Source organism: Gastrolobium bilobum, unplaced genomic scaffold, assembly GCF_033153095.1.
Source record: "Gastrolobium bilobum isolate Gb01-03AN ecotype WA unplaced genomic scaffold, APGP_CSIRO_Gbil_v1 utg12049, whole genome shotgun sequence".
Lineage (NCBI taxonomy): Eukaryota > Viridiplantae > Streptophyta > Magnoliopsida > Fabales > Fabaceae > Gastrolobium > Gastrolobium bilobum.
In genome coordinates, this window is record NW_026896830.1 from 58,595 (window position 1) to 77,129 (window position 18,535).

Below are 18,535 nucleotides of genomic sequence, written 5' to 3' on the forward strand. Positions count from 1 at the left end.
GACAAGACACCTATCACATCGCATTAATGCGCCGTGCTTCGTGACGTTTGAGTGCTTGCAGTTAATAGCAATGATGGAGGCATCCATCATTACTATCCCTCGAAAATGGAAAAGCCAAATTTCCTGCCAGAGACAGGTGGACAACCTAGGAAGTCCCCCCGCGAGCCACATGACCAGCCAAGAAGCCAAATTGCCAGGCACGGAACCCCATTTAAACCGCCAAGACTCCTAAAGGTTCACCAAATCACTAAGAGACTCCCTCACCCCACCAATACCAACCACTCAGATCGCCAGCTAGAGAGTATCACCCAAAACCATTTATCTTGGCACCAACCTACGCTCGCTACCAAGCTGGGGGGCTCCTGTTACGGATGGCCCAACGATATAGTGGCCCACTGGCCTAAGCCCAAACCCCTTATTCACGTCAGCCCTACTAACCCTCAGCTTCCCTGCCCCCAAGGCGACGATGCTCCCTAGGTGAGGCAACAAAATGTCTCATCTTGGGATTATAACTCCCAGGGAGACCTCCCCAGATACTATAAGTGGAAACTGTCCTTTGTCACATGCTGACATCGCCAGGCACAGGGGGTGCATCACTGCTACCATAGCAGTGCCTGCCACCCTTAGCTAATCCCAAGGAGGGTTGACCCTCTCCTCACCAACCCACACAGGATCAACATCACCTTCCCCTATAAATACCCCTCTCCACACACAAGGAGAGACATCTTATGTATCGTTATTCTGCCCATTTATCTTGAGTCATATACACACACACCCGATCCCCATTATCATGTGTAAGCTTCATACTTGGGACTATATCTCCTAGCTTGGTCTCTACCTGTGCTAGAGTTATAACCCATACAGTGACTCTATCCCAGAAAGGAACATAGTGGGCTTGTAGACCTCAAACGGTACAACAACCATAAAGAAAATGAAATAGTTTTTTTTTTTTGGAGCAAAAAAATGAAATAATTTAATAACACCGCAGAACCGGAAATGAGTTCTCCCTCTATACAAAGAACTATCCACTATTTTTGGAATATTTTAAATAGATCTAATTTTATTCATAAATGAATTGATTCAAAACAACTATCATAATGGCTAAGAATATTATCCAGCAAGTTAACAATAAAATTAGGGAAATATTTTTCTCATATCATTGGAGATAGTTATCTCATTTTATACATTCATCGAATTTTGTACCAGCTTTTTCCATTTCTTTTTCCTTTTGTTTTAAAGTGTGGACCCCACATATTTATCTCACACATATGAGAGAACTATCTCAAGTAACATGAGATTAATAACTCCCATAAAATTAATATGCAAAAGTATAACTAGTGTCAATAATTGTAGAAAATTAGAATTCAAACATGTTTCCGTTTTTATTTCCTATTAATTAGGATTGATTATGATTGATTAGGATTGATTATGATTGATTAGGATTAATTGTGATTGATTAGAATTGATTGTGATTAGGATTGTGATAGGATTGATTAGTCATCGCTTAGTCATTCTTAGCGATTCTTTCTTGTATAAATACTCACTCATGTAATTTATTCAATATCAATATACAAAAACTTCTTTTCAATATGGTATCAGAGCGGGTTCGTTCCTACCCTAATTCAAATCTGAAATAACCATCCAAACACTTCCATCACCGTCAAACACCTCCTAAACACCGCCTTGAATCTGTCCAACACAGAAACCTAGTTTACTGACCTCCGATCAAAAAAAGTGAGGTGACCATTCGACTCAGAAGGATCCGACGAGTCGACCGCCGCTGGACCCATCGCTGTCAGCCGCTGCACGCGCCACCACGCGCCGCCTTCCAGACGTTTTTTTTTCCGTCGCGACTTGCACAGACCTTCTCGCCGGCTTCTCCCCTTCCTGTTCCAGAGGTCAGATCAAAAGTTTACAAAACTTGATTTTTCATCAACGGTCAACCCTTCTCTTTTTATTCATGGCTTCCTCAAAACACTCTTTTTATTACCACGAGCAACCTCCTAAGGCCACTAGTCATGTGGTCCAGCAAGGTACAACTTTCCATGTTGATAGTCAAAATCATTGGATCCTTGATTCTGGAGCCTCTGATCATATGACAGGTAATCTTGGCTTGTTTTGTTCATACACTCCATATTCTGAACCTTCTCGGGTCAAGATCGCCGATGGCAGTTTTTCCCAGATTGCGGGACACGGAACCATTAAACTTTCTGAGCTGATTACTTTGACATCAGTTCTTTATGTTCCTTCTCTGACTTGTAATCTCATTTCCATTAGCAAGCTCACCTCTGAGTTGCATTGCTTTGCTAAATTCTTTCCACATGGTTGTGTTTTTCAGGAACAGGACTCGGAGAGGATGATTGGCAGTGCTAGAGAGGATGGTGGACTTTACTACTTTGAGGAGGATGTGACTCATGAAGCTGTTTTCGTAGAAAAAAACTCTATGTTTCCTTTTGATTCATGTAATGATGTTATGCTGTGGCATCGTAGGCTAGGCCATCCAAATTTTATTTATCTTCAGAAGTTGTTGCCAAACTTATTTATTAATAAAAGTCCAAGTTTGTTTTCTTGTGATATTTGTCAACTTGCCAAGCATACTCGTGCTCATTATCCTTCTAAAGTTCACCATGACTCTTCCCCATTTTCCTTAATTCATAGCAACATATGGGGTCCAGCCCGTGTTAAAAATATTTCAGGTACTCGATGGTTCATTACCTTCATTGATGACCATTCTCGAGTTTGTTGGGTGTATCTTCTAAAGGATAAGTCCGATGCTGCATCCGTGTTTAAAAAATTTCATGCCATGGTTCAAACCCAATTCCAAGTTGCTATACAAATTCTTCGTACAGATAATGGCAAAGAGTATTTTAACTCTATTCTTGGAGAATATCTTTCCCAACATGGCATCCTTCACCAAAGCTCGTGTCCTGACACACCCCAACAAAACGGAGTTGCGGAAAGAAAAAACCGACATCTCCTTGAAGTTGCTCGGGCTCTTATGTTTACCACGAGTGTTCCTAAATATCTTTGGGGAGAGGCAGTTCTCACTGCCTCGTATCTGATAAATCGAATGCCATCTCGCATTCTGAAATTTCAGTCTCCTCTTTCTAGTCTTGTTCGTATCTTCCCTTCCTTCCGAGGTGTCTCCTCCTTACCTCTCAAGTTATTTGGTTGTGTTGTATTTGTCCATATTCCCTCCCATCAACGGTCTAAGCTTGATCCTAAGTCTCTCCAGTGTGTCTTTATTGGTTATTCTCCTACTCAACGTGGCTATAAGTGTTATTCACCCTCTCTTCGTAAGGTCTTTGTCTCTATGGATGTCACTTTTTCTGAGAATGACCCTTTCTTCCCCTCGACTTCTCTTCAGGGGGAGTCTATAGGAGTAGATGAAGATCAGTCATGGGAACCTATTAATGCCACAGTATTACCTCTACTTTTGGAAACAGGGGGAGCTACAGAATCCTCACCATCAGGAGCCTCCTCAAAATGGGGACAAGATTATAGCAGGCGAAAGCCTCCTCAAAGTGTGAATAACCCAGAGCCTCTACACTGCCAGGATTCTGAACCATGTTCTAGTTCCAGCACCCCAATACTTGAGTGTCATGGTGAAAATGATCTACACTTGCCCATTGCTCTCAGAAAAGGTACTCGATCTTGTACTACTCATCCTATTTCTAATCATATTTCATATGGAAAGTTGTCCCCAGGGTTTCGTGCTTTCAATACTATGTTGGATAGTACAAAGATACCGAGAAATATACATGAGGCTCTCAATGATAAAAAATGGAGGGATGCTGTCTTTGAAGAAATGAATGCTTTAGAAAGAAATGGAACTTGGGAGATAGTGACCCTACCCAAAGGAAAAAAGGCAGTAGGATGCAAATGGGTGTTTACAATAAAATTCAATGCAGATAATAGCATCAACAGATACAAGGCAAGATTGGTTGCAAAGGGTTTCACTCAGACTCATGGGATAGATTATCATGAGACTTTTGCTCCGGTTGCTAAAGTCAATACCATCCGAGTTCTCTTATCTCTTGCTGCCAATCTAGATTGGCCTCTGCAACAGTTAGATGTGAAGAATGCATTCCTAAATGGTGACTTACATGAAGAAGTCTATATGGATCCTCCACCTGGTTTTGAAAGGGGAAATGAATCAGTGTGTAAACTAAAAAAGTCTCTATATGGATTGAAACAGTCTCCTAGAGAATGGTTCGACAAATTCACACAAGCAGTCAAAAGAAGAGGCTTCATTCAAGCACAGACTGATCATACTCTCTTCCACAAACACTCTAAGGATGGTAAAATTGCTATTCTTATTGTATATGTGGATGATATAATTCTTACAGGTGATGATATTGAGGAATTGAACACCTTGAAGAAATTTCTAGCAGCTCAATTTGAACTCAAAGACCTTGGCACTCTCAAATATTTCCTTGGTATGGAAGTTGCTAGGAGCAAAACAGGCATCACTCTAACACAAAAGAAATATGTTCTAGATCTTTTGTTGGAAACAAGAATGTTAGGGTGTAAACCTGCTGAGACACCTGTGGAACCTAATACCAAGTTAGGTATTGAAGATGGGAATGAGGTGGATAAAGAACAATATCAGCGATTGGTTGGTAAACTAATCTACTTATCTCATACGCGTCCTGACATTGCCTTTGCGGTGAGTATGATTAGTCAATTCATGCACTCACCCAAGGAGAAGCATCTTAGTGCAGTCTATAGGGTGCTTAGATACCTCAAGAATACTCCAGGAAGAGGATTATTCTTTAAAAAGGGGTATAAAAGGACAATTGAAATCTACACTGATGCAGATTGGGCAGGCTCATCAGTAGACAGAAGATCTACCTCAGGCTATTGCACCTATGTGTGGGGAAATCTTGTTACTTGGAGAAGCAAAAAGCAAACAGTGGTTGCAAGAAGTAGTGCTGAAGCAGAATTTCGAGCTTTAGCTCATGGAGTTTGTGAAGGAATCTGGTTGAGAAGACTTCTTCAAGAGTTGAAGATTTCATATTCCCTACCAATAAAACTATATTGTGACAACAAGGCAGCTGTTAGCATTGCTCAAAATCCTGTGCATCATGATCGAACAAAGCACGTGGAAGTTGATCGTCACTTCATCAAAGAAAAATTAGATGATGGAAGTGTGCATTTGATATATGTTCCAACCAAAGAGCAAACGGCAGATGTCCTTACCAAGGGCCTACACCGTCCAGCATTCGAAGACTTGATTGGCAAGTTGGGAATGATCAATATTTACCTCCCAACTTGAGGGGGAGTGTAGAAAATTAGAATTCAAACATGTTTCCGTTTTTATTTCCTATTAATTAGGATTGATTATGATTGATTAGGATTGATTATGATTGATTAGGATTAATTGTGATTGATTAGAATTGATTGTGATTAGGATTGTGATAAGATTGATTAGTCATCGCTTAGTCATTCTTAGCGATTCTTTCTTGTATAAATACTCACTCATGTAATTTATTCAATATCAATATACAAAAACTTCTTTTCAATAATAATATTTAATTGTATATTTTATTTGAATACTTGTTCATTTGTTTGTTTTTAAATATAATTGGTCTCATGTTTGTTTTTTTAATCAAGTTCAAATTAAATACCTTTCAAGAAAGAGTTTAATTAATAAAATCAATGAAAAAATTTCCACCAAGAATTGTATTGTAATAATTTTTTATTCAATGTACACTAATTTATTTACGAAATAGAGGTATTTCTACTAAGGAATATTATATATCTTTCATAATTATAATTTTTACTAGATTTGTTGTTTTAAATTTTTTTGAAGAACAGGCATTCGGTTGAAACCATAGTGAAGACAGTTTTATTTTTTAGTCATGTTGATTCAATTTTTTATGAAAAAGAATTTAGTAACAATTTCTTCTTTAATTTAATGACCTGTGACTCAAGTCAATTAAACAATATAAAAGTCAAAATGCATGAGAATGTTTCACACGACAGATAATATCCAATTAATTCATTACAGATGTTTTACGACATAAATTTTATTTTGTAATCTTCTAATGTTTTTTTTTTTTTAGTTTTCTAACTTATTCATTTTTCGGACTATATTTGATTTGAGAATTTGTCAGACCTTATTAAAGGGGGCAGTTCCTCAAATCTTTTTCTCCATTCTGAAGATTTGAAACGGAAACATCTGGTACATTATTGTTAAAATCTCGATTTATCATTACGATTTTACGTTTTTACGATTTTTTTTATCCAAACAATTTTACTAATATTCTAAACGCTTTTACGTTTTTACGATTATTTTACATTACGATTTTATGTTTTATGAATTTTTAATCCCCTTCCGATTTTACTTAAGATCTCGATTTTAACAACATTGCTCTGTTAGACTCTTATTATATGTGGCAAGGATATTTGGTCGTAATCTTCTATTGGAATACTTCCTTTTCTTGTAATGATATGAACGCTCTAACTTCCAAGAAAATTTGACCAATAAATCTTAAATTAAATCTTAGCCGAAAACTTTCAGGAAAAAAAAATTATTTGAAAGAAAAATTATGGATTCGAATTCGAAAACAGTCTCTTTGTTATCGTCTAAATCTTACCTGTACTCTCGCAAATAAGGAACTTTCGACTTTATTTATACAGAAAAATATTTCTGCACTTAATGCAGATAAATTATCTGAATTTACTTCTAAAACGACATCGTTTTGGGATTGAAAGATTAGAAAATTATAATTATAAAGACTATAATAACCCTGAAATAAATTAAAATTACAAAAGCATCATATTTTCACCCCAAAACGACGTCGTATTAAAATTACTTATATTAAAAAAGTAAAAAAAACCTTAAAAAGGCCCATACTATATGTCACGGTTTTTTCGGCAGTGGTTTACTGCGATGCACGGACACACAGTATTTTGAAAAAAATACGTGTCGGACACGCTCCGACAGGTTCCGACACGCGTCCGACACACGGTTAATATTTTAGGACCCGCAGTCAATGTTTCGACACGTTTTTTCGACACAGAGTTAACTTTTTTCGACACGTGGTCAACGCTTCGACACGCATCCGACACGTTTTTTTAGAGATAAATTTTATTTTATTAACTAAACATAAAAAAATAATTTCTAAATCAATTTTTTTCTGTTATGAAATTTGACATAAAAAATTAACAAGGTATAAAAAATTATTTATATTTATATTTATGTTATAAAATTTGAAAATTTGATTGGTTATATGACTTATTATGAGCTGTTATATGTATCAAATATAAATTATATTATATATATTAAAAATATTATTTAATATCAAAACGTGTCCCAACGTGTCGAAATATGACATTTTTTAGAATTTACGTGTCGACGAGTCGTGTCATGTTGTATCGCCTGTCCCATGTAAGTATCAGTGTCGGTGCATCATAGGTGGTTTATATTCACGCGGGAGATTGAGTGTAATTATCTGAGCTGATAATTTGATATTAATTATACTTCAAAAAAATTCCATTTTATACAATTTTGTTGGTACATATATTAATTATAGCTCAAAATTTGGAAACTAGGATATTAATTAACCAAATATAAAATTGTTATTATTTATAACTCAAAAACAGGAAACTAGAATATTACCCGTAATTATCAAATTGATATCAATTATAACGGAAAAAGTAATTATCAATTTACCAAATGATAGTATCTCAGTTGACACATCAATTTACCAAATAATAGTATCTCAGTTGACACATGAGAGCTGAGCATGTAAGTGTTTGATCCTTCCCAGTACTATATTTGAGGGATATTTAAAGCCTTAATCCTAGACCCGCCCCGAACAGGATTGTCTGTCTCCCGTGGAAGATACACGTGGTTTATCCAAAAAAAAAAAGTAATTCTCAATTTGATATCCATCATAACTATAAAAAGGAAAATATCCATCAAAGTATTTATCATCACGTGATTATATCAAACCTAATATATATATACGTAGCTAGCTTTCTTGTGGCTTTCTTCCACATTGTTCTTCGGTTCTCTTTCGTTCTTTCTTATTGTATATGCAAATTATCAAAGATTCGATGGCTCCTACTTCTTGCTCAAGGAATGAGTTCAACCCCACCGATGATGAACTCATTCAATTGTTTCTTTACAATAAGATCAATGGGAACCCATTGCCTAAAGATGTTACTATTCTTGAATATGACTTATTTGGTATAAAGAACCCTTGGGAGATTTGGGAAGACTTTGCAGGTTCACATTCTTATCATGGAACTGACCTTTATTTCTTCACCACCCCAAAGAAAAAGTTCTCCACTTGGTCACGCTCGGTTCGCACCATTGAGTGTGGTTCATGGGAAGGTGAAGACAGTGGAAAAATTGTTGTGGCTAATGGCACGAAGCAATGTGTTGGGGTAAAGAGACGTTTACGTTTTGAAAAGAGTGGCACCGACAATGATGGTGCTTGGATCTTGCATGAATATAGCATTGATTCATCATTGTTAAACAATTCATCTGTAAGCACTCTACTTACTCCATTGTTGTTATTTGTATCATTGTATTCTATATTAACATTTTTCTTTCAAGAATCTTGATCTTGTTCGATATTATAAACTATAAAGTTTAAATTGATTATTGTATATATCTTGCATGTAGGCCAACAATTATGTTCTATGCAGGTTAAGAAAGAATATACGACATGATGATTATAACAAAAAGAATTTAAATAGAACTAGGCAAGAAGAGATCAAGGTGACCCAACAAAGGAAGAGAGTTGTTCTTGGACTTCGAGCTCCCACCGCATATGTAAGTATTAATTGCGCTATATTTGTTAAATTGAAGGAAATTTGAATTAAATTTAAATATTTAGATGTAAAAGTATATGAAAGTTAATGGGGCATCATTAGTTAATTTATAAAATTTAAAAATATATATAAAAAGAGAACATTTTAATACAAAAAAAGAGAGAAAATTTTAAAATCATAAAGTAAATAATGGTGTGCGTTATTCTTTTAAGGGTTTTGATTTCACAGTTTAGTGATTCAGAACATAATTTATATACTTTGATCACACAACTCTTTAATATTGTTTTCTTGCTTTCTCTTTGGTAGGTCGATAGGAATGTTTGTTCGGGGGAAGACATTCATCAAGAACCAAGAAAACAAGTTGAATGTGGAGACAAGAGAACCAAAGAGGTTATGATTTCCGCAAGAACTGAGTTGGTATATAAGGAAGACGAAGATGATGATCTCACCATGATTTGGCCAGAGTTATTTTCGTTGCAGTTGAGAAAGGCTAATGGAGGCTTAGTCCAAGAGAAAGAGATCCAAATGCTTCCCAATACATTTTACTATGAGTTGTTGTTGGAGAGGTTACCGCCATTCTACATATGATTATTCAAGGGTCTTGTGCCCGTTATATATTATATTTTTAAAGGTCTTATACGAATTGCTTTTTGTTTTTACGGGGCTTGACACGTGCTACTTTAATTTAACTTTTTTGAGGTCTTGTTGTACCACACTACTTTTCATTGTTAAGCGTTTCACACCCACCAGTTTTAGTTCTAAAATGTCTTGCAGCTATTGCTTTTGATTTGCACGATCTTGCAACCATTAACCCTTACCTTTTTTTCCTTTTTCATTTTACACTCATTAATTGTTGTAACTTTCTTGACTTGGACCTCAATACCTTTTTACATATTGTTACTTCTCTGAGACTAATTTGAATCCAATACATTTGCTAATTTGCTTTTCATTTATTTTTATTGAAAATCGAAGGCGACAATTTTATAGATCTAAATTTGTCCTAAGATTCGTAATGAACTTTGTTTATGTTTGATCCAAGAATCGAGAATGTTCAACCGTTGGTATTTTATATTGTGGATTAGTACGCCCGCCTTAGTCTATGGAAAAGATATTGTAAGGATAACGAATCACTCTGTATAATTATATTGATATATAACAGAAAACGTGTGATGTGTACACAATAACAAGTTAAAGAGTTAGAAGTTCATATGTATATATGAGAGGCTTAACTCTTTATTTATTGAATCATTATTGTAATTGTCTCTTTTAGCAAAAGTTGTTATTTTATTATAAAGTTTGTATTTCAATTTTTTACCAAAAAAAAAAGTTTGTATTTCAATTTTATTTTATTGTTTACACAATTCAAAGTTATAAGTTATTTTCAAATTCTAATGAAAAAGATCAATGTCAATTATACTTTTAAAAATCCCACCAGTTAGTTTTTAAATTAGTCATATAACAAATTATGAATTTGATTAATTGATAAAAAAATAATTAAGCTTTTTATTTTATATGATTCTGATATTGATATTAATTATAACGAAAAAAATAAGAAACTGCAATAAAATAAGATATCAAAGTTAATTATTAAATTAATATTGATTACAACTAAAAGAAATGCTATAATAATACGAGAATCATAATATTTATTATCAACTCTATGGACTGTAGGTATTATTAATTACTATTATTGACCATGCCAACTACCCTTGGTATGACGTATAAGGCATGATAATATAAGTTTATACTATACGTTATGACATTTTCAGTTGTTTGGCGTGACTATCGTATAGTATAAGCTTATACAGCATAATCCCTTAATACATCAAAACGATGTATAACTTAATCCGGCCTAAGGGTGAGGGATAAGGCCTGATAAGAGATTGATGTATTAACATCGTTGACCAATGTAATTCTCAAAAATTAATATATTACTTTAATATTAATCTATTAAAATAAAAATTAATCTTTCAATATATTAATTTTTAAAATATTGAATATTTTTTTTTTATAAAAATTAATTTATATTTTGAACACACTGATCAATAAATTTTTATAAAAATTAATATCATATGATATTTTTTTGAATAATTATATAAGTTCTTTATTAAAGGATATTTTTATTAAAAATATTTATTTTTATCATATATAGTATTATACAGTGCATTACCAAGTACTAGATGATATTATCTTATACAATATATTATTTTATACAATACCGTGCCAAATGCTGGATAGTATTAAAATTCAATCAGGCCTTATACTATCAGGTCTTATACTATCAGGCCTTATCCTATATTATGTACCAATCAGACCTTATACTATTAAGTCTTATACTATCATACTTTATCTTTCGGTATGCTGGAATTTTGCTAAAGAAGGAATTTCAATAGAATATAATAATGGATATAAGCAATTGATTGGTCAGAGAATTTGATTCAAATTGTCATACTTATTTGGCTATTAAATCGGGACCAATTGATTGGAGTTGCGAAATGTTGATTGATTTTTCATAAAAATATTTCTGCAGTTACTGCATTTATTCTCAAAATGACATCGTTTTAGAATTGAAAAATTATAATTATAAAGATTATAATAATTCTGAAATAAATTAAAATTACAAAAATACCATGATTTCCGTCCAAAAACAATGTCATATTAAATTTACTGCAGATAACTTATCTACAGTAATCGCAAAAAAAAAACAAAACCTTGATTTTTAATATAAGAGGAAGATATGTCCTTGATTTCCAAGATATTTTACAAGGGATTGTTTTCTCAGGTGTAGACGACGCACTACGCGAAATTTGTGATTTAACGGCGGTTGATCTAGGTCGATTATAGATAACGCCACTGATTAAGTTTATAAAAGGATGACAACGTGGGTTAATTACACTACAAGAAAAAGCGGTCAATTTATATGTTTTAAAAAATTGAAAAATAATAAATTTTATTATGCAATTAAAAATGAATAGCATAGCTAAACGACACAACAATTATTCTCTCGCTCTTTCCTCTCTCAAATTCTCAGCCCTCTTTCTTCTTTCTTCATTCTCAAATTCTCATAGCACGCATTAGCCTTTTTTAATTCTGATTTCTTCATTTTTTTTCCTCCTAGGATTCTAATTAATGTTTCATTCTAAGTTCTTCATTTCTTCACCTTTCTTTCCTGCTAGGGTTTGGATCTGTGGATAGTTCTATCATACTTTAATAAATTTGGCTTGTTTGTTTTATTTTTTCGAGATCCCCATTTTCTCCGAAGCAAGCAAATGGCTAAGGGTCCTGGTCTCTACTCTGACATCGGCAAGAAAGCCAAGGGTACTCTCTCTCTCTCTCTGTATGCTTGTGGTGTTGGATTTTTTAATTTAATTTTTTTTTGTGTGCTTTTATTTAACTTGACATAAATTTTTATGGTTTTTTTTTTTTTTGCTGTAGATCTTCTGTTCAAGGACTACCACAGTGACCAGAAGTTCACCATCACCACCTACTCACCCACTGGAGTTGTGAGTTTTTTTTTTTAATTTTTTTTCCATTTTCATTAAATTTTTGCAGCACAATGCATGGCATGGGTATTATAATGTTGGTAAATCAAGGAGCTACTTGAAGTAAGCTCGAGGATTTTGTTGGAAGATTCGTAAGGTCTCTTATGTATATCTTGATTGCGAGAAAAATTTGTTATCAATTTTTTAAATTAACAAATTTGTTTTGGGTATGTATTATGACAACAATGTAAGCAGATCCTGTTAAGCAAAAATTTGTTTTGGATAAAGAAAAAACGAAAAATTTGTTTTCTGTCCCGTACCTTGTTTTGGTTTATAAATTCTAGTTTCTTAGTAGGTGTAATATGTAGGAAAAAAATCATACAATATCGACTTCTCTTGCCCTCTTCATTTTATACTCTCAGAATCTGCAATTGAATTTATTCCTGGTTGAATGGAGTTTCTTCTTTATAGGTGTAAACATTTTTATGTTTGGCTTTTGCTTAAGAAGTTGTGATTATAAAGAATCTGTCTTAAGCATAATAGCTTACACAAGCAAATGTCGGTAATTTTGATTTGCTGTGTATATCTAATGCTGCTTGGTGTAATATTTTGTAATGGTCTGAAGTGTGTTTTATACTTTTATTGTTTAGTCTCTAAGCTTCTTGTTTGGACTCTGTTCCAGCCAAAACCGTAGGTACAACATTTCAACATCGTACAAGATTTAGAAAGATTTATTTTTGAATTATCTTGAAGTTTGTTGTGTCCATATGTTGCGTTCAAACCATTATGTTATATATGAATTGAGTCTTCAGAAGTTCTTTTTAACCTATTTTATTTTTCATGTTTTTGTAAAACTGCTCTGTTGATGCTATTGTCTTTTACTAGTTGTACGATTAATCCTGGTGAGAATGAAGTATTAGTTCGATATGCTTTGGATAAATACAAATACCTGTCATTGGCGCCTCAGGTTTGATGCTAATTCTTTGCCTTCTCAGTCTCCTATTTTATTCTTTCAATTGATTAGGCTTCAATAATCCTAAGGCTGAATTATTATTATTTTCAAATTGGATTGATATATGTAATTAAGCGAATGTTGATTCTTAAACGTTCTTATAAGATAGAAAAGTATTGAGTATAAACAAGTTTTTGATGTTTAGCTTGCCTGTTATGAATTAGTAGTTCACATAAATTAGTAGTTCTCAGATTTGCTACTTGATTATTTCCAGCACCCAAGAATTGGAGGACCTGGTCTGGTTGGTAGCTGTGAATTTCCTGATGGATATGTAGAGTAAGTATTTTCATCCATTTGTCCGTGATTGTGCATCTATTTCTCTAACTCATCTGTGACGCTGCGTTGTTTGAGATTTAACTTACAAAATATTTGTAGTTGTTTCTGAGGATATAGCTTTCATATAACATACTCTGACACTCTTTTCTACAATCTCTCTATTATTAGGTAAAATTTGATGCTAGTCCCACTAAATAACCTGGGCCTACTCTTTATTAGTGGGGCCAGTATGAGATTTCTTCCGTAAAAGAGACAATATTGAGAAGTGTCAAACAATGTGCTGCTGGTATTTTTCTTAATCGAAAAATAAAATAAAATTGATTTCAGTGCCAATTTCTGGTACCACGACATCATCTTATTTATTTTTTCTATACAGGGAGTGGTTACAACCTGGGGAGGAAGACCTTGTTCAGAGGTTTGATCCATCATCTCCCCTTGATACCTTTGGATTTTTCATAGCTAAATTTTTCTATACAATTGGATTTTTCTATACAGTATAGTAAACTTTCTTTGAATTTTTAAAGAGAAAGAAAGGGGCCAGGATTTTTAAAGTGAAATATTGTCGTTTTGCCGCTTGACTTTAAAAATAATAAATGCTTTTCCTATCATCGTCAAATTAACTTACCAATTCGGCCATTTAGATTTAGTTGAACATATGATTGTGTATAATTATTCATGCTAGAGGGAAAATCTCAAATAAGGGACACATTGATATATTTGATTGTTAAAAGAACAAAATTGGGTACATGTTAATGAATGTCAGGATTTTTTATGCTGAAACCCTTTCCTTTTCAAATTTTCAAAAGTGGACTGGCTTCCTTGCTAAATATTTAAATATTTGAGAACCATACACCAAAACCAGTGATTAAAGTCGGTATTTTCACGTCATTTTGAAAAGGTAAAGCATAATCATTTCAGGTATTAATGTGCAATTAATACCTGATTAGCTATATGATTTTGACTCTTGTACGCTTGATTATTTTATAGCATAATCATTTCAGGTATTAATGTGCAATTAATACCTGATTAGATATATGATTTTGACCCTTATACGCTTGATTATTTTATAGCATAGTCATTTCAGGTATTAATGTGCAAGCTTTGGATCCTGTCAGATACGCGGTTTACTTCAAAAGGTAAAGCACATAAAAATCAATAATTTAAATCATTATATCATCATTTTTATGTTTTCTTGATTCTTTTTTATAAATTTCTACTTTTATGTATTTTTTATTTTTATCATTTTTATAATTTTAGTATTTTTCTTTTAACTAAGAAGAATTCACTATTTTCGTTTGTTTTATCATTTGTGCCTTGATGAACATGTATCTTCTCTGTGTAACTGTTGTTGCAACTAGTTGGTTTAAATCTGATTTTAGTCAGATGTTTAATTTCCAATTGGCTTATATCTATGCACTGATGCTTTCCCCATTCAATGGTAAAAACATTGTTTCAGATTTGAGGGAACCTTTCAATCTTCAAAAGGGTTGGCTTTTGTGGGCAGGAGCTGGACTTGTTGGTGCCCTGCTTGCCGTTGCATTGACAGGAGCTGCTTTGTCCTTCTTTAATGGAGAAACCCCAGAGAGAGAGGTTAATAATTTATTTTTTAAATTTCTCTTTCTCCCGCCTCTGCGAAAAATGGTAAGTTAGGGTTCTTGCTTATTCTCTTTCTCTTTCTTTTTCTCCTCGTCGCTTTTCAACAACAACTATTCCAGTTTTGGATTGATTGTCTTCTTTGACACTTTGAAATTCCTTATCTAATTTTTTTGTTTCTTTTTTAATTATTATTATTTTTTTAAATTTAATGTTCGAATTACAGAGTGATATAAGGAAATGGTTCATGAAATCACATGACAAGGAAAAAAATGCTGGTGGCTCCAAGCCTTCTAATCAAGCGAAGTCTTCCCCTGATAAACCCCAACCGGCGAAAACGGTGAGTGTTGTTACGTTTTTTTAATTTTCTTTCTTTTGTAATTCACGTTGATGATTTTTTTATTTTTTTTTAAAAATTGTTTTTTAAATGCATTGTGTCTGTGAAGTTAGAGTCTAGGTTTATGTAAATTTTATTTTTTGTAAATTTTAACTCAATTTTCCATTCAAGAGCTATATGTGAAAACTTAAAAGATAATTTTCTCATGTCAACCATTTAAAATGATTATTATACTATTTTTGATTGTTTTATTTAAAATGACAAACTTATGTCTTTTTAAAATATAATAAAAAACCTGAAATTGGACTCTGTCTTGAGATTAGGCTGCATGATAAACCAATTCAGGATCTAGGCCCATCTTAAAAGGTGGACTCAGTTGAGTCCAAAAATCACATATATAAAAACCATATGAGATCATATAATAAAAAAAGGACAAAAAAACATACATTCCATATACTTTTATGTAACACATATCACATTGATAAAAGAGAATCCAACAAGTAACTAACTTCACGAAAAGCCAGCACACGATGTGAATGATAAAAACTAGTTTAGTTTTATTAGTAGTGCAAATGGCAAAAAGCCCACTCACTAAATTAATGAGAACCATGATCTGTTTGTTCAATGAAATATTTAATGAAAAATAATGCTGCATACAAGAATTGCTCTCATTTCACCCTCCCTGGTTAGGGTTTAATTGGAAGTGGAGCTAGCCTGGATTTGTGAGTCATTTTACCGCTGCCAATTAACATTAACTAGTTACAAAGTCCAACCTATGACAAAAAAGGGAAGCTCAAAAAACTGCATCAAATTTTAATACTCCTTTCTTACTTGATCAATTTGACATGGACTAAATAGTTTTTAATTCTAGGATTCATTTAAAGGAAAATTAACTCTCTTTTATGGTCAAACCCCAACCAGTTTGTGTGTGTATGTGTGTGACATCAATATGTGTGTGTGTGACATCAATATTTCTCCTCTGCCCTTCTCCCAAAAAAATAAAATAAAAAGGAATCCTAAAAAAATAAAATAAAAAGGAATATATCCATAGGTATGCTTGAGGAGCATATTATTCTACTTTGGCTTCTGATATTTCTTGTCTTAGTATCCTAAAATACGTGATAATTTTAATGTTGGTCATTATCCTATGCACAGATAAATACTAAGTTTTGTTATTTATATCAGTTTCTAATATTTTCTCACTTGGGCTTATGATGTTTCCTTGCCTGTCGTCTGTTGCCTGATGTGGCTGTTTGTAAAATATAATTAATTTTGTGATGGATTTGTATTGTATTGGATTACCTTGTTTCTTATCTCTATCTGCCTTTATTTCAGAGTCAAGGATCATTTTGAAAATTATAAAATCTGTCTTAAAGAAATTATGTGAGAAGATGGAGGCCAAGGAGTTGAATTTGGTATGGAGTTGCTTATATAAGGAAGTAAGAAATTAAAGGCTTATGTACTTATATTTGACTGATACAGCCACAGTAGATTTTCAAGTATAACACTCGTGTCCACTATAATATGCAGATAATATTATTTAATAATCATTGTAGGCAGATTATAACTTTGTTTTCTTTTGTTGGAAAGGGTTAGGGTCAGGGTCTACAAAAACGACTTAGAAAAAGGGGTGAGACAGAAAACAAATGTAGAACCAGTTGAGCGCTGATAGTTAATCTACGTATCTGCTTAGAGCAATGACAAAATTAGGATTTTTTGTGAGGGAATGAAATATATTTGTTTTAATATTCATAATTGAAATAAAAGATTGTACAATCAAATAAAGATTCTCACAATATATAAATCACACTACATAAATTACACTATATTAGAATATAAAGTATCAAATCAATTGGATTGACTATAAAATAAAATTAATTTTATATATTATATACTGATATTGATATATAGATACATATAAATATATTTAATATTGACCAGAAAATAAATCAAATTTTAACACATTTAGATTTACTTCATTACTAATTTTTAAATTCAAATTTTATTCTTCTTGTCTTATTTATTTATTATATATTCATATTCAGATATACATCAAATCTATTTGAAATTGTAAAGAAATAAATTTTTTGATCATTTTTAATTTTTTTAATCATAATTCAATCATTCATAACTTATTTATTTAATTATTTATTTTTTCAACTTATTTAATAATATTACCTTTTAACAAACTTAGGTAAAAATATAACAAATAACTCTTGCAACAATATTAACTAATTGGAAACTAGGATATTAATTGATTGTCCATTACAATCAAAAAACGGAAACTATGATATCAACGGTAACTATCAAATTGATATCAACTGTAACTGAAATGTAATTACCAAATTGATATCATTATAAAATAAAAAAGGAAACTAGTCTTCGGCTGTGGTTAAGGATACCTTGAGACGAATCAAAAAAAGGAAACTAGTCAACTAAAATAACCACAAGATTCAGAATATTTATGATCGCGTAATTATATCAAACTCACTATATATACAAAGCTTCCTTATGGTTCTCTTCCTCTGTTCATCTACACTGTTTCTCTTACATTCTTTCTAATTTTATATGCAAATTATCAAAGATTCGATGGCTCTTATTTCGTGTTCAAGGAAAGAGTTCAAACCCATCGATGAGGAACTCATCGAATTGTTTCTTTACAATAAGGTCAATGGGAAACCTTTGCCAACGGATGTTTCAATTCTTGAATATGACTTGTATGGTGAAAAGAACCCTTGAGAGATTTGGGAAGCCTTTGGAAGTTCCAACTCTTACGGTGGAACTGATCTTTACTTCTTAACCACTTTAAAGAAAAAGTTTTCCACTGGCTCACGCTTGGTTCGCACCATTGGATGTGGTTCATGGGAAGCTGAAGACCGTGGAAAAAATATTATGGCCAGTGGCACGATGCAATGTATTGGAACAATGAGACGTTTATGATTTGAAAAGAGTGGCACCAACCATGATGGTGCTTGGATCTTGCATGAATATAGAATTGATTCATCCTTGTTAGAAAATCCATCAGTAAGCGCGCTCTGCGTACTC

The 18,535-nt window shown here is 32.9% G+C and overlaps 1 protein-coding gene and 1 long non-coding RNA gene across 7 annotated transcripts; both read left to right on the plus strand.

Moving 5' to 3' along the window:
- The first annotated feature begins 8,067 nt into the window (after nt 1-8,067).
- Nucleotides 8,068-9,378, plus strand: LOC133302237 (NAC domain-containing protein 83-like). Its single transcript, XM_061501993.1, has 3 exons — nt 8,068-8,502; nt 8,642-8,791; nt 9,097-9,378. Exons 1-3 carry the CDS (start codon nt 8,068-8,070, stop codon nt 9,376-9,378), a joined length of 867 nt encoding a protein of 288 aa, XP_061357977.1.
- Nucleotides 9,379-11,803: 2,425 nt separating this feature from the next.
- On the plus strand, nt 11,804-18,535 carry LOC133302236 (uncharacterized). 6 transcript variants are annotated; one of them, XR_009750317.1, is made up of 10 exons: nt 11,804-12,108; nt 12,226-12,293; nt 13,158-13,239; nt 13,499-13,560; nt 13,729-13,846; nt 13,937-13,975; nt 14,645-14,696; nt 15,017-15,493; nt 16,826-16,929; nt 18,158-18,535. It is a non-coding gene; the product is annotated as an uncharacterized LOC133302236 (long non-coding RNA). The 6 variants fall into 6 exon arrangements; XR_009750318.1 differs by lacking the exon at nt 18,158-18,535 and having other exon boundaries at nt 15,017-15,201; nt 15,380-15,493; nt 16,826-17,171; XR_009750321.1 differs by lacking the exon at nt 18,158-18,535 and having other exon boundaries at nt 15,017-15,150; nt 15,380-15,493; nt 16,826-17,171.